Raw genomic sequence first — 15,496 nt, forward strand, 5'->3', positions numbered from 1 at the left:
GTTGCTAGGGAACCTGGGCTAAGACGCAGCATATTTAAGGAAAGAAGGGAGGGATGGACGGAAGGAACAGAGGGAGGGAGGGAGGGAGGGAGGGAGGGAGGGAGGGAGGGAGGGAGGGAGGGAGGGAGGGAGGGAGGGAGGGAGGGAGGGAGGGAGGAGGTCTGAGTGGAAGAGAAGTACATATAAACAATCTCTATGACTGGTAATAACAGTTTTGAAGCCAAGAGTGCATAGTATGACACAGGACAAGGTATCACAAGGGACACAGCAAAAGGGCAGGCAAGAAGACTAGAAATAGATATAGCAAAATATTAACAGTGGCTTATGTCTTCATGGTGAAGTCACAAATGACTTTAGTCATTCATTACTATTTCATTCTTTTTTTTCTTGATCATTCATTACTATTCATTCTTTTTTTACTATTTCTTCTATTTATTGCACTTTCCAAGTTATCAATGATGAATATGTAAGTTCACAATAAGTAAAAATTTATTTTAAAAAGGAATCTAATGTCCAGAGTAGCCAAAACCAGATTTGGAGCTCTCTTAACAAGCCTGGGTTTCACAGATCACACATACACATACAGACTATTAAGTCTCTATGCTCAAGCAATAATCTACCTAATATGTGATTATGGCTAAACTAAAGGTTACCAATTCCTTCTTTTCTTTCATTCCCCCTCTAATAGAGGTAGATGAGATATAGAGTCAAAATTATAAATCAAGGCTGCTCAGCCAATGTTCTCCATCTCTACTGAAACTCACATACAAACACATATATGTGTGTGCACATACCCACATGCAAGCACACACACATACACACACACAAAAACACACACACACAAATACAAGAGGCAACTCATTTAAGCTGCCACCTGAGGATTTAAATCAGACACAGATACTATCCCCTTAATAGAACCTACTACCACTGCTTATAAATATGTTTTGAAAACTATTGAAGGGATTAGTGGGAAAGAAAGAAAATATTTATTTACATTCGACATTTACATCCAAACAAAATATATACATTACACTGTAAGTTCAGTTAGAAATGAGAGGCAGAGCAAAGCCTTCTTTTAAAACAAATAAAGCAGTTTAAGCTCTTATTTATACATTGTGGTTTCCATGCAAACCAACTTAAAAATGAGATGATGTTAAAAAAACAAACAAACACCTGTGGGGCGTGGCTCAGCAGTTGAGCATCGACCTAGGATCCAGGCAATCGGGGTTTGATTCCCGATCAGGGCACAAGCCCAGGCTGCGGGCTCGATCCCCAGTCGGGGGCGTGCAGGAGGCAGCCGATCAATGACTCTCTCATCACTGATGTTTCTATCTCTCTCTCCCTCTCCTTTTCTTTCTCTGAAATCAATAAAGATATATTTTTTTAAAAAAAGAGAGAGAGAGACAATGTAGAAGGCACCGTGTATGCCTTCCTTCCACCCCTCTGAACAATCTGAGTTGGAGACCTTTTCTGTCTCCGTCCAACTACAGCTCAGTATCACACACAGTCACTGTTTCGCCTCGCTCGCTCAGGTGAAAGTTGTCTTTCTGGTTTACCTCCTGCTGAAGGAAGAGCTTGTCTTCAGGATTCAGGAATCCTGGATTTTAATTTCTTACCCTCCCCAGAGGAGAAACCAAACCAAACCAACTATCTGATGCCCTAGGTGGTGTGGGTTTCAGTTGCCTCGGGTGTGAAACGGAAGAAAACTGCCTTTCTTTCCTGACCCAGATACTTTCTGGTCTCCCTTCAGGGCACTGCTGCCTGGCGCCCTCCACTGCACCTGTGTTCCAGGACACTCGCGGGGCATTTGTATCTGACGTTCTGACGGAGATGTGGACGGTAATTGGCGTGCTCCTTTCAAAGAAGAAGTCATATACCTCCAACTCCACCTGTAAATAAACAGTTGCATGTGAGCCATATATAGAGAATATAAAATAGCATTATTCTGGGGTGTACGCCACAGAAGGAGGCTAAACGGATTTGGGTTTCTGCTCTGGTTGATCTCATTTTTGACAACCTGATCTCACTTTTCCAGACTCTAGAACTTGTTCCTTAGTTTATCGGTATGTTTAAATTTTCTTCTCCATAAAAGAATTCTTAACCTGAAATAAGCCAACACTCTGAAAAAAAAAATGTCCCTGCATTTGCTCAGGAGACTATGTCAGCCCAGCATCAGACCAATCAAGCTTCTCTCAACGGTATAGGGTCTAAGGCAGTCCTCAAGTGGGGGTGGTTTTGTACCCCCAGGGGACATTTGGAATGTCTGGAGACAATTATGGTCTCACATATACGTGTGCCTGTGGAGGGGACACTACTGGCATCTAGTGGATAGAGATCAGGGATGCTACTAGCATCCTACCATGCACATCCCAGTCCCCACGACGAAGAATTCTCTAGTCCAAACCATCACTGCTGCTGTTGTTAGGAGGCTGTAATCTAGAGGCACCTATCCCACTAGTCATACCTTTAAATATCCAGATTTTATTTGCTCATGAAATCCATAACTACTAAGTGGAGCTATATAAGTCTTGAGCCCTATTATGTGATATGTATGTATTTTACCAGGTGTTGACAAAGAAGGATGAGGTAGGATACAGAAACGGAAGGCACACTGCCTACTTTGGAAGGATGTGTGGTCCATTTGAGAGACTAAGAGCAATCATCAGTCAGTAACATATCAGCAAATACGGCTTAACAGAGGAAACAGCTTCTAGGGTGCCCAAGTAACAGACTAAAAATGAGACTATGCTGAGGTGGGAGAAGTACCTTTGCAGGTGTAATGTAAATATTAGGTTGAACCGCATGAAATTGCATGTTATGTAGTCACTAAGGAATTTTCTTCTCAAATATATGTAGTACCTAATAAAATGAGTTTGAAATTTCCCAAAGAGGCAAACTGACTGAAAGAGGAGACTGGCCTTGGCATTACAACTCAGAGAGGGTCAGCTGGCTTCCGGAGCTCTGGCCACAGCTCTGCCCTCAGCGGTCCCACCCCAGGTGACTGAGTGAGCAAAGTTCTACAGAGACCCAGGGCTTCCCACTCACAATGTTGAAACAATGCATAATCTCCACTGAGATAACTGAGTTGCCTTCTAGCAAAAATATCACACATTTGAACAAGTTCTGTGTTGAGGCTCCGTTACACCGTGCCAGAAAATGCACATGGGAGGCAGCAAAGTCGAAGCGCTTTATTTGTGAGCTGCAGGTAAACCGGGCCAGCTAATGAGAAATCACTTCATAATATCAAAGGAAAGAGAGGTGAGGACAGGAAAGAAACAAAAGCAACCACTTACTATTATGAAATGAAGAAAATCAAAGTGCAGGACGAAACACAGCACTTACAGTCTGAAGTCTTCCGTCTGCCCTTGAGACTAAATGCTGCAAATGCCTAAATTAGATGGAGGACAACTTTGCTAACCCCAGGGACACTCATTTCCCTTAATAAACCTGAACTCAAGTCTATATCGATCTGCTCATTTAAATTTCAACTTGCTGGTAGGTCTTTAAGTATGTGAAGGGTTATTATGTGCAAGTCTGTAACCAGCTGTTCTCTCCTCCCGTTGAAAGCAAAACAAGAGGGGAAAGGCTGAAGTGGCCACAAGGAAAGATTTAGATTAAACGGAAAGGGGACTTTCCTGATGGAAAGTGTTGGATGGTGAAATTAGTTATCTTATGAGACTATGGAATCATCTATCCTAAGTTGGTGTTATTAATCAAAATTAAGGAGCCCAGTAAAACACTTTTACAAACAAAAAAGAATAAAAAGATTTCATTAATAAAAAATTATAAATGAAACTCATCTCTAACATCAGTGGTCTATGTAATGCAGGAAGGCTGTTGGGGTCGACAGAGTTCTCAAACTGGTGAGTCCTGGGCCAAATGGGGACCTTAGAAATAAATATTTTGTAGCTGGCACAATATATTTTAACTTTTTAAAAATGTTTTCTATATTTAAAAATTGAAACATTTTTACAAAGAAATTATAGACTTCCAACTTTTCTTGACAACAAGAACTATAGCAACACTAGGCACGTCTGTACTTCCAGGGCACCAGCTCTTTCTTCAGGTCCCCACAGTGTCCCTTCCAGGAAGGTCTGCTTATTTGCATCACCAGCCTGGCTTCTCTGGGCATTTGAGTTTGCATCTTGATTGACAGTGATTGATTCTCTTCAGAGGCAGTGAATGTACAAACCAACCTGAAAGCTGACAAAAGTGGCTTCTTAAATAACTCTGTGAACACCAAAGAGGCTAGCAGCTTTTTCTCCCTTCCTTCTTACCTCGTAATGTCTCCTCTCTGAATGGCTGCTGTTTGGTGGCTGGTAGGCAATCTGCAAGTCACTGAGATCTTTCCAGGTGAATGAGGAGACTGGCCTGGTGTGATCCCACAGGTGGGTCACAAAGCCCTGGAGCGGGGCCTTAGTGATGTTGAACACCAGCAAGGGCTTGGGGGTCTCATCTTCTTCACAGTCCAGAACTGATGGAGTCAAAGAGGTCAGGATGAACTGATCCACCTCCAGGGTAAACATGGCCATGAACGCCGCCCTGGGAGCCTGATTAGGAAAGCCAGCTCTGATATAGACGGGCAACCACGCGCTCTCTGACTTTTGAAGGAGAAAGAAAATATGAAGGGGAAAACTATGTAAGTAAAGATGGAACACGCAGGGTTAATAGTGTGATGTTTAACATAACTCCATAGCCTGGAGGGTGTATCTGGCTGCACGGAAGAATCATGGGGGAGCTTTTAACACATTCTGATGCCTCGGCTCCCTCTCCAGAGGTTCTAATTCAATCGTTCTGAGGAGGTTAGCAGAAAACGTATTTTTAAAGCTGTCTGGTGACTTTAACACGCAGCCAGGGTTGAGGAATGGCACCCACTTTGGCATCATAAGGAACTGGGCTTTTATTCTATCTCCACCACTTATGATCTGTATGACTTTAGACAAGTTATTTAATACCCAAATCTCATTTCCTCCATCTGTAAAATGGGAATACTAGACCCCCAAGTACTGAGGATTGCACAAGACAGCAAAGGAAAGCATGTAGCAGTAGGTGGCACACACCGCTAGTCACCTCCGTACACCCCTGTCCCCCCACCCACTTCCTGTCATGTAGCTTTAAAGCAGGCAGGGGCAGAATGAAGGAAAGTGTTCTTATCACTCGACACTCATGCAACTGAAAAGTGGTTACGTTTCCTAGTTTGTTAAAACCCCAGATCTCCGAGTGAGAAGCAGGTAACAGGAATTGCAAGAGACTGCTCTAGCTAGCAATGCACCCTCCTCAAATGAGAGAGCTGCGAGGAAGAGGCCCTCAGCCAGGGATCTCCAGGGAAACCCTGGACGTGCATCACAGGATCCTAGGGCACAACATGTGCTACAGGTGGGAAGAATCCTCACAGCAGGAAATGCTGGTTATCACAGGATTTGATGTTTTCCATTGTTGAAGGACCCAGGCTCGAGCATCAGAGTCACATTGGTTTAATACTGCTGAACACTGGTCATTGGACAATGACTTGTATTCAGTATATAACAGAATGTTAAAAATGGAATTTTTCTTGGCTCTGTCTCAATTGAAGTTCTAATAAGAGAGATATCAGATTTCAAAGTGAATGTGAGACAGATACTATGGGCAGAGTCCCTCTCCCCACTGTAAGAATATGAAAGGGTTGAGAGAGGTATGAGACAGAGAGTTTGTTAGAAAGGGGAGTTCTGTGTTGTGCTGAGTCACTCCCTTGACAACCAATGCTACACAAAGAGGAAGGGTAGAGCAATGCTACATCCCTTGTCTCAGGTATCAGAAGAGAAGTTTTCTTGAGATCAGCCTTCAAATGTGTTTTACAGGTGGAGCACACACAGGGCTGAAGCTGGGCTCACACCTGAGGAGTTAAGTGGCCAGAGGCAGGAGGATATTGGTAGCTGTGCTGGATCAGCCAATAGTCCTTGTGTGTGGTGGCAAAGAATACATGAATGCTCCCAGATATAAGCCCAGTGGGATAGAGAGTTGGTCTGGGGTCATCCTGGACCCTGACCTTTAGGGTGCATCCTTGAAAGGCCAAAGAACCCCAGCAGCAAGAAGCTGGAAGTGTAAGTCATACCCTTGGAGCTGTAGGAAAAATTACAAGTGACCACTCAGGCCAGAAATGCATCCTCCTGAGACGAGATATCTACAGGTAAGAGGCCTCCACAATGGGGTGTCTTTTGAGGAAACATGAAATTGCCCCAGAGAAAAAGGAGCAGCTGGAAACATCTGCCAGACTCAGAGAGCATGAAATCATATTGCATAGTGCTTGATCCTATAAAAGACTTCTCTCTCCAACACTCCCCCAAACCACCAGCCCCACAGCCTGGAAGTGCAGAAACTTCTCTCTTCTAAAGAAAAGTGCAGCCTGGCCCAGTGTGGCTCAGCAGTTGAGCGTTGACCTAGAATCCAGGCGATCAGGGTTTGATTCCCGGTCAGGGTGCATGCCAGGGTTGCGGGCTCCACCCCCAGTCGGGGGCGTGCAGGAGGCAGCCGATCAATGACTCTCATCATTGATGTTTCTATCTCTCTCTCCCTTTCCTTTCCTCTCTCTGAAATCAATAAAGATATATTTAAAAAAACAACAAAAAACGATGATCCAAAGTTATGTAAGAAAAAAAAGCAAAAGTGACCATGTCAATTTCAAAGAAAGATAAATCCACGGCAAGAAGCATTAAAAAAACAGTGTGGGCAGCAGCTGATATGATAATTTATACAAGACAAGGCTTCTTATTAGCATCATTATATTTAATATTATCCTGGCAAACCCAGTGGAGAAGAGACCAGAAATAGCAGGAATAATTACTGAAAAAGGAAAGATAAAATCATCATGATTAGTGAAAGATATAATTATGGTCTGTAAAAGCCCAAAGAATTGAAATGTTTCTTAGAATAATTGAACTCAAGAAAGAAGCCAGAGAGAAGAAAATTATACCAAAAAATAGCTCTCCTATTTATCATCTGTAACCGATGAGAAGATACAATAGAGGGAAAAGAGTCTATTTTCCCACAATAATTTTACAGGAACAAATTGCCCAAGACTGGACTTAACAAGTGTGCTCGGCTTACGTGACAAAAACTGCAAAATTAAAGAAACATAGCGAAGTAAGACTCCTCACTTCTGGATGAGAAGACTCAATATAGTAAATGTTCTAATGTTCCAATGTTTCCCAAAATAATTCATAGTTTTAACTGAATCCTGATAAAAATACTTAGGGGCTTATTTTTAAAATAACATAAATTATTTGCTTATTTATCTGGAACTAAGAATAGGTGAGCATGAATACGAAAGTTTTGTAAAGAAGTGTTAAGGCAGAACTTGATTGTAAAATATTAAAGTGTATTTATTATAAACCAATCATTAAATTTAGAATAATACAGTGTCGACACAGCAATAAATAGGCAAATCGGAGGAACAGAGAGCTAGCCTTGAAAAAGTATACATAATGTCTTTCTGTGCAATAGAAGAATCATTGGAAATCAAGGAAAATGGCTTAATTGTTCAACAAATAGTGTTGAAATTTTTGGCTACTTGGAAAAAACTATTCCTGTGTTTCAAAATATAATACAATTTGTTGCAGGTGGATTAAAAAGGCAAATATAAACAAGAAAACCTTTAAAATTTTAGAAAAAAATATGGGTCAAGTCATTTAGTCACTTGATGAGGATAGACTTGTACAAGCATAAAAATAATAAAAAATACAAAATTTTAAATATAGCATAAATTCAATTCCATAAAACAAAACTAACTTTGGTGTACATGTCTCCCCACTATGTGTATGTGTATGTGAGGGGGGGTGTCTTACAATGGTAGAAATACTGGTAGTTTTATTTCTTCTTATTGCTTTCTGTGTTTTTTAAAAATATTCTTTGCAGTGAGCATATTACTTTTATATTCATAAGAGAATCTGTTTTATGACATGCCAAATTGACTATGAAATAGGTTAATTCTAAATAAACAAAGAAGGTGAGTTAAAGGGGTCAACTCCCAAAAACACTGACCTGAAAATATAAACAAAGCCCTAACTCGGCATAGAAAGAAAAGAAGGAAAATCAATCATGGAAAAAAAAAAAAAAGGATCTATTTTTTTTTTTAATGGAGCTAAGAAAGCATTAAAAGTAAAAGGAATTTCACATCAAAACAAACAGAAGACATCTACGAGTAGTTAGGAGACCTAGGGTTTAGTTTTGCCTCAGACATAAAACAGCCATGTATAGGCAAGGTATGCAATTTCTCCCGCCCTAATATAAAATAACGTGGGCTAACCCAGTTATTTCAAACCTGGTTGATGATCAGTTTTTTTACTGGGCAGCTTTTTAACTAACAAAATATGTGTAGTGCTTACTATGTGCCAGGCTTTGTGCCAAGTACTTTATAAGAATTATATCATTCAATTCTCTCAACTACTCTAAGAAGTAGGTACTATTATTCCCATTTTAAGAATAAAAAAATAAGGCATAAAGTTCAGAGTCACACAGCTAGTTAAACAGACATTAAACTGAGACAATATGAGCCCAGCGTCATGATCTTAACTATTAAATGTTAGACTCAAATCTATACTTTGAAAGCTTTCCAAGTACCTTACCTAATCAATTTTTTTATTGCTGACAATATTACAAATGTCCCCCCTTCCCCCCCCTTGTCCCCCTCCACCCAGCCTCTGCTCCACCGCAGACCTTCACCACACTGCTGTCTGTGTCCGCAGGTTATACATATATGTATATATGTCCTTCTGTTAATCTCTTCTCTTTCCCCCCACCTCCCTCCCCTCTGAGATCTGTCCATGTGTTCCATGCATCCATGCCTCTGGACCTATTTTGTTCATCAGTTTATTTTGTTCATTAGATTCCATATATAGTGAGGTCATGTAATATTTGTTTTTCTCTGACTGGCTTATTTCACTTAGCATGATACTCTCCTTGTCTATCCTTGGTGTGCCAAAGGGTAAGAGAGTCTTCTTTTTTACAGCTGCATAGTACTTCATTGTATAAATGTCCCACAGTTTTTTTATTCACTCATCTACTGTTGGGCACTTGGGCTATTACCAGATCTTAGCTATTGTAAATAACGCTGCCATGAGCACAGGGGTGCATATATTATTTCTGATTGGTGTTTCAGGATTCTTATGATATATTCCCTAAGTGAGATTGCTGGGTTAAATGGCAGTTCCATTTTTAATTTTTTGAGGAACGATCATACTGCTTTCCATAGTGGCTGCAACAGTCTGCATTCCCACCAGCAGTGCACGAGGGTTCCCTTTTCTCCACACCCTCACCAGCACTTGTTGTTTGTTGATTTATTGATGGAGCCATTCTGGCAGGTGTGAGGTGATACCTCGTTGTAGTTTTAATTTGCATCTCTCATGACTAGTGACATTGACCATTTTTTCATATCTATAGGCCATCTGTAAGTCCTCTTTGGAGAAGTGTCTATTCAGGTCTTTTGCCCATTTTTTATTGGATTGTTTGCCCCCTGATGTTGAGTTGTTAGAGATTAACCCCTTATCAGATATATCATTGGTGAGTACGTTCCCTTTTTATTTTGTTGATAGTTTCTTTTGCTGTGCAGGAGCTTTTTAGTTTGATGTAGTCCCATTCATTTATTTTTTTCCTTTGTTTCTCTTGTCTTAGGAGATTGGTGAAAATACTGCTAAGTGAGATATCTGAGATTTTACTGCATATAATTTCTTCTAGGATTACCTAATCAATTTAACCACACTACTTCAAAGTTTTTTCCAAATCTCAATTCTAAAATTTTGTGATCCTATTTTATCAATTCCTTATTATTTGATGTCTTGTCAATTCCTTGGGGATAATAATGTTCAATATCTGGGTCTCTTAGGAGAAATCCTAGTGAGAAGTCATACTGTGAAAGATGGAGGTCTTTCATAAATGTCATCTTGGATCATTGTATATCAGCACAAAATCCAAGCTGTTTCAGCTGGTATACAGTCTCCTCAGCTACCCAAGTAAATAAATTATACGATGCATGAATCAGTAGAGTAGCTTGTTAAATAGTTCAGATAAACTGATTCTACTTTATGTCATCATTTCAATGTGAAGCGATCAAGAGGAAGAAAAGAACAGGAGAATTTAAAAGAAATTGGAAGATGGAGGAGGCCTTTGGAGACCTGTCCCCTTGATGATCCAGTCCTCCGTCTCAAAGACTGAAAGAGTGAAAAGGGTACAATCTGCTGCAGTCGTAAAAGTGAGAATGAGGTCCCCTCCCTCCCAGTTTCCCATGGCCTCACAGAGTGGGCATATGGACCCCAATTTCTTCTAACAAGTGAAAAGTGGTTCTAATAAAGAAGGGGGAAGTGAGGCATCAAAGAGAAGAGGTTACAAAAGGTCAAATAACAAGCTGAAGAATATGGAAGGGAAAGGTAGCATGTAACTGGCCCCAGTCCAGAGATAGAAGAGAGCCAAGCTGTTTAACTGGCACACCATCACCTCAGCTATTTACACTAACATTACACCCAAAAGCTACTGTTCTAAGCACTTACTGGCAGAATAAACAAGCCTTCAGTTCTAATGAGTCACTGGGCAGTTCCATGCACAAGGCCCAGGAACTCTCCATGACATGGGAACCAACATAAACACTCCCGTGGAACTGGCTCTCTTTCTGTGAATCAGCTGGGGACACAGACACAACACCCCAAACTCTACCTTGTATACGATCTTACTCCTGCTATCTGTGAGGTCCAGTCGGATGGAGATATAATCAATGTTGGGAGAAGGAGGATCCTTATGTTGATATCGAAGCCCCATCAGCAGGAACTCCTCACAGCTCACTTTGAGACTTCCTATTTTCTTCAGTCCCAGGGTACAGTTTCCACCTGGACACTTGAGTTCTGTTCCCAGTTCTAGAATGTACAGCACTGAATTAAAATAGTCACTTGAACATAACGATTATAAAATTTAAAAGCCAATCCTCTCTCCTGTGGGTACTTATTCTCTCTCAACACCCCAAGAATATTCATGTGTGTCCTCCAACCATTCACTGAGTCTGTTATCATTATTCTAAAAGTCTATAATTTCCTTTACTAAAAAGAGCAGGTGACCAGTTGTCTCATGAGATCCTTGCCCAGTAAAAGTTACACTGGGAGAAAATAATAATGAAATGCACTTTCTGGTGCTTGAACATCTCTGAAAAATAGGCCAGTGGCTCACTGTAATCCTTCCACAGTCCAGCCACAGTCTCCCTTTACAGCACCCTCCTCCAGGGATCCATCATGCAATCTCTCTCTACTAGGCTGATCTACACACTGAAATTCTCTCCCCACTGTGCTTGTCACACACTGGAGTCCTGCGTACATCTCCATGTCCACTTACTCTTTTTACTAAATTTTCCCTTAAACATTCTTTGACCAACTGAACCAACCTGCTCTCTTCTACTGAAAACCATAATCATCTCTCCAATAGTCCTCATGTCTCTGCCCAAATGCATTTTTTGCCCTTGTTGGGCATATGATACACAGAGGCCACTTCTTTTTCGAGTGGCCTTCTATACATTTCCCTGAAGTACAAAATGGATATTCTACTTCTTGACTGAATGAGATGACATGTGTAGGTATGTCTTTAGCTGTAAACTGCTGTCCAGATTCAAGCTATTACTGTGATTGTGATTATCCCTTCTATTTCTTGGTCTTCCCATAATGCCTAGAACACTATTTACCATATAGGAGTTGCCCAAAACATATTGATTAAGTTAATAACAGAAAGAAAATTATCTATTAACTCTTCCGGATTTAAACCATGGCTGCTGCCTACCAGCTCTACTCAAACCTGCTCATAGTCTACTAATACTTAATGAACACACCAACTACTCTTACTACCACTGCCGTTGCTGCTATTAATCATAACAGCTGACAATTCTTGAGCACTTACTATGAGCCAGACTGCGTGAAGCACTTTGTGCTCACTGACTCCATCCTGACACAACCCTATGCAGCAGCTGTCATCTTTGCCCACTTCACAGAGGCTTGTACCGGTTAAGTAACATGCTTAAAATCATGCAGGAAATAAGTAGCAGAGGCAGTTTTCAATCTCAGATCTGTGTAATTCCAAAGTCCACACTCTTAACCACTAACCTCCATTTTTCAACCAGCTACAAATTATACTAAGCAAAAACTCTGTCACAGTGGAGGATGACCATTTACAGATACTTTTGTCAGTTTTGGTAACAGCTAGATAATTATTAAAACATTTCATACGAGACTTAGGGAAAAAACTGTGTGGCTGATCTCCACGAGGTTCTTCTGGCCGAGGCTCCACCACCACCACCTGGCCGTGGGCTGGCAGCCGAGTTCCCACAGGGTCCAGCCTGACTGTGCACTCCAGGGTAGCTGTTCTATCATAATCAAATCGGAGCAGGTTCTTATCAATGGCTCGGGACAGGCCGTAGAATTCAGACACCTCCAGTACATTGTTACTCATACGGATAATGTTACAGTCTGGATCCAGGAGATAGACCCGCAGGATAAAGGTTTCCGTGAAGGTGTCTGTCTCGGTAAATCTGTGGGGAGAACAGAGCAAAGGCAAAATTTACTGGTGCTCAGGTACTCTTTTTTTTCATCCCCAATATCCCCCTTTATTTTTAAAATAATTTTGTATGCTTCAATTACAGCTCCCATACAATATTATATTAGTTTCAGGTCTACAACATAGTGATTAGACATTTATATAACTTATTAATTGACTACCTCAATAGAGCTATTACCCATCTGACACCATACATAGTTATTACAATATTATTGACTATATTCCCTATGCTGTACTTTACGTCCCTATGAAGTTATTTTTTTTTAACTTTAAAGTCTCAGAAAGATCAAACAGCCCTGTATGCAGATTGTATAGCTTCCGAAGGAATCCTTGAGTGCCATTTTGTTTTCTGAACACAGCATTTTGCTCGTGTCTCTCTGTCAGCACTTGTCGCTCTGCATAACAATTATCGACCTGTTTTTTGTGTCAGATTATGAGCACCAAGAGTCCATATATCCTCATCTTTGTGTTTCCTATGCCCAGGACAGGCCTGACCTATAGTAAGTAATTGTAAGTGTTTATAGAATGAGTCACTGTTCCAATGTCTTCTATAAAACTCTTTTTTATTAGCCTAGTGCTTAAGGGAAATTCACATTGAGTTATTTTAGCCACATATTCATAAGAGCAACAAAAACAAGTAAAAAACTATATAAAGGTCTACTCCACCCATACTGAATTCTCAGTTGTTTATATGAAGTGAGCAATAACAAAACTATGAGCTTAATTTTTAAATTAACTTTTTACTAAGATATAATTAATATACCATAAAGTTCACCTTTTTAAAGCACAACCCGGTGGTTTCTAGTATTCACAAGGTTGTACAACCCTCATGACTTTCTAATTCCAGAACATTTTCATCATCCCAAGAAGAAATCCATACCCATTAGCAATCAATTCCTATTTCCCCTCCCGTAGCCCCTGGCAACCACTAATCTACTTTCTGTCTTAATGGATTTGCCTTATCTGGGCATCTGATATAAATGAAATCATACAACATGTGACCTTTTGTGCCTGGCATCTTTCATTTAGCATGAGGGTTTCAAGGTTTATCCATGTTATAGGATATATCAAGTACTTCATTCCTTTTTATGGCCAAATAATATTCCATTGTATGGATATACCACATTTTGTTTATACATTCATCCGTTTGATTGTTTCAATTTTTTGGCTATTATGAATAATAGTTCAATGAATATTTGTGTACCAATTTTTGCATAAACATAGATTTTTATTTCTCTTGTGTATATATACCTAGCAGTGGAACTGCTGGGTCACATGGTCACTCTGTTTCACTTTATAATTAATTTTTAAAAGGTTTTAATTATCTAATACATTTAAAAATAAATGATTCTGCACTTCTTAGAACTAAGCAGATGCTCATCAAAATGAACTTTACTGAATTTTGGAACATATTTTCCTCCTAATTCTCATTAAGAATTTATAGTTTATAATTTTCATTTTCCATTATAAGGGGAAGGTTGGCTCCAGAGATACCTGTACAAGAACTCTACAGGGAAACAGGATAGGGCTAATCATTTGCCACAGAAAAGCCCCAAAGAAGACGATACAAATAAAGATAACTGAGCATTGGCTACAATTCTCGCCTCACCCATTCAGGCCTCCAGTTTCTACTGATTACTTTCTTGTTTGGAATCTAGTAACTCCCCCATGGTAATACCTATCCACAGAAAGAGAAGTACACAGAATAATTATCTGGCAAAGAATGAGCAATGCTCCTGTGCTGCTTACCTATAAAGTCTAAGCTTCACGGTGTCTTCATCAAGAATTGGGCAACCGTTGTGAATATACTTTACTTCATTGGGAAGAAAATGGCAATCAAAGACCTAGTTTACATGAAGAAATGGATAAAGATCTGTGAGAAAATTGGTACAAGGTTCAATTTTTCTAGCAGTGCAGTAGTGCTTGGAGAGTGATGGTCTGTTAACATCCTGTTTTGTTTTGTTCTCTGTGTGTGTGCGTGTGCATGTGTGTTTTAACCACCACCACTTATACCAACCCCCATGCCCACTCACCATCCTACTTATACAGTTGTGTCTTGTACTGAGAATATCTAAATTATGAAAATCACATCACGTAGATAAATTAAGGAGTGATTTTCTCTCTAAACAATTATCTTTTTACAGTCTATTGTGCATTTGAAATATGGTTCCATTGATCAAAATGTTATTTACCCATACTCTTCAGGAGTTCATGGCCATTGAGTAAGAGAGTATATACCTGTGTATATGCACTAAAAGGCATGCATTACACAACCTGTGAATACACTGTATGAGTTCTATATGTTTTTTTCTTCACCTTTTTTTTATTTCTTTTCCAAATAGCATTTTTATATTCAAAAATGAAGGCACTAACTATGGACACTATTGTGGTTCATCAGAGACAAACCTGACCCACAACTGTTTCTCATATATGTTTGAGAGACTGCTTTTATAATTCATGTAATAATAGAAATGGTTGATAAGACAAATAGCAATCTAAAGGCAATTACCTCTATTCAAATAAAAGTATAATTAACTGGATTGCCTCACTCAGAACTATTAAGAAAATTGCTAGCTATTATATTTTGGGAACCCTAGCTTTTTGCTGTTGTTGTTTTTTTAAATATATCTTTATTGATTTCAGAGAGAGGAAAGGAGAGGGAGAGAGAGATAGAAGCATCAATGATGAGTCATTGATCGAGCCCGCAACCCGGGCATGTGCCCTGACTGGGAATCGAACCCCGATCGCCTGGATCCCAGGTTGACGCTCAACTGCTGAGCCACGCCAGGCCGGGCGAGAACCCTAGTTTTTAAAAGATATATTTTCTCTTCCACCTATACCATGATCCTCATTCTGCCCCTTCTGATTTTGTCGAGTTCTAAGAAATACAGCAGGTCCTCAAATAATGTTTCTTTCAATGTCACTTTGTTATAACATTGAT

General features: G+C 40.0%; 1 protein-coding gene across 1 annotated transcript in view; it reads right to left on the minus strand.

The window, feature by feature from the left end:
- FREM1 (FRAS1 related extracellular matrix 1) overlaps nucleotides 1-15,496 on the minus strand; it is a 140,600-nt gene that overhangs the window by 94,578 nt on the left and 30,526 nt on the right. Inside the window, exons 4-8 of the mRNA XM_081150887.1 lie at nucleotides 14,305-14,399; nucleotides 12,228-12,529; nucleotides 10,681-10,877; nucleotides 4,278-4,601; nucleotides 1,781-1,889 (exon numbers count right to left, since the gene is read on the minus strand). Of these exons, the coding sequence (XP_081007013.1) occupies nucleotides 1,781-1,889; nucleotides 4,278-4,601; nucleotides 10,681-10,877; nucleotides 12,228-12,529; nucleotides 14,305-14,399 (1,027 nt within the window). The remainder of the gene's footprint in view (nucleotides 1-1,780; nucleotides 1,890-4,277; nucleotides 4,602-10,680; nucleotides 10,878-12,227; nucleotides 12,530-14,304; nucleotides 14,400-15,496) is intronic.

This window comes from Miniopterus schreibersii (genome assembly GCF_964146895.1).
Source record: "Miniopterus schreibersii genome assembly, chromosome: 11".
NCBI lineage: Eukaryota > Metazoa > Chordata > Mammalia > Chiroptera > Miniopteridae > Miniopterus > Miniopterus schreibersii.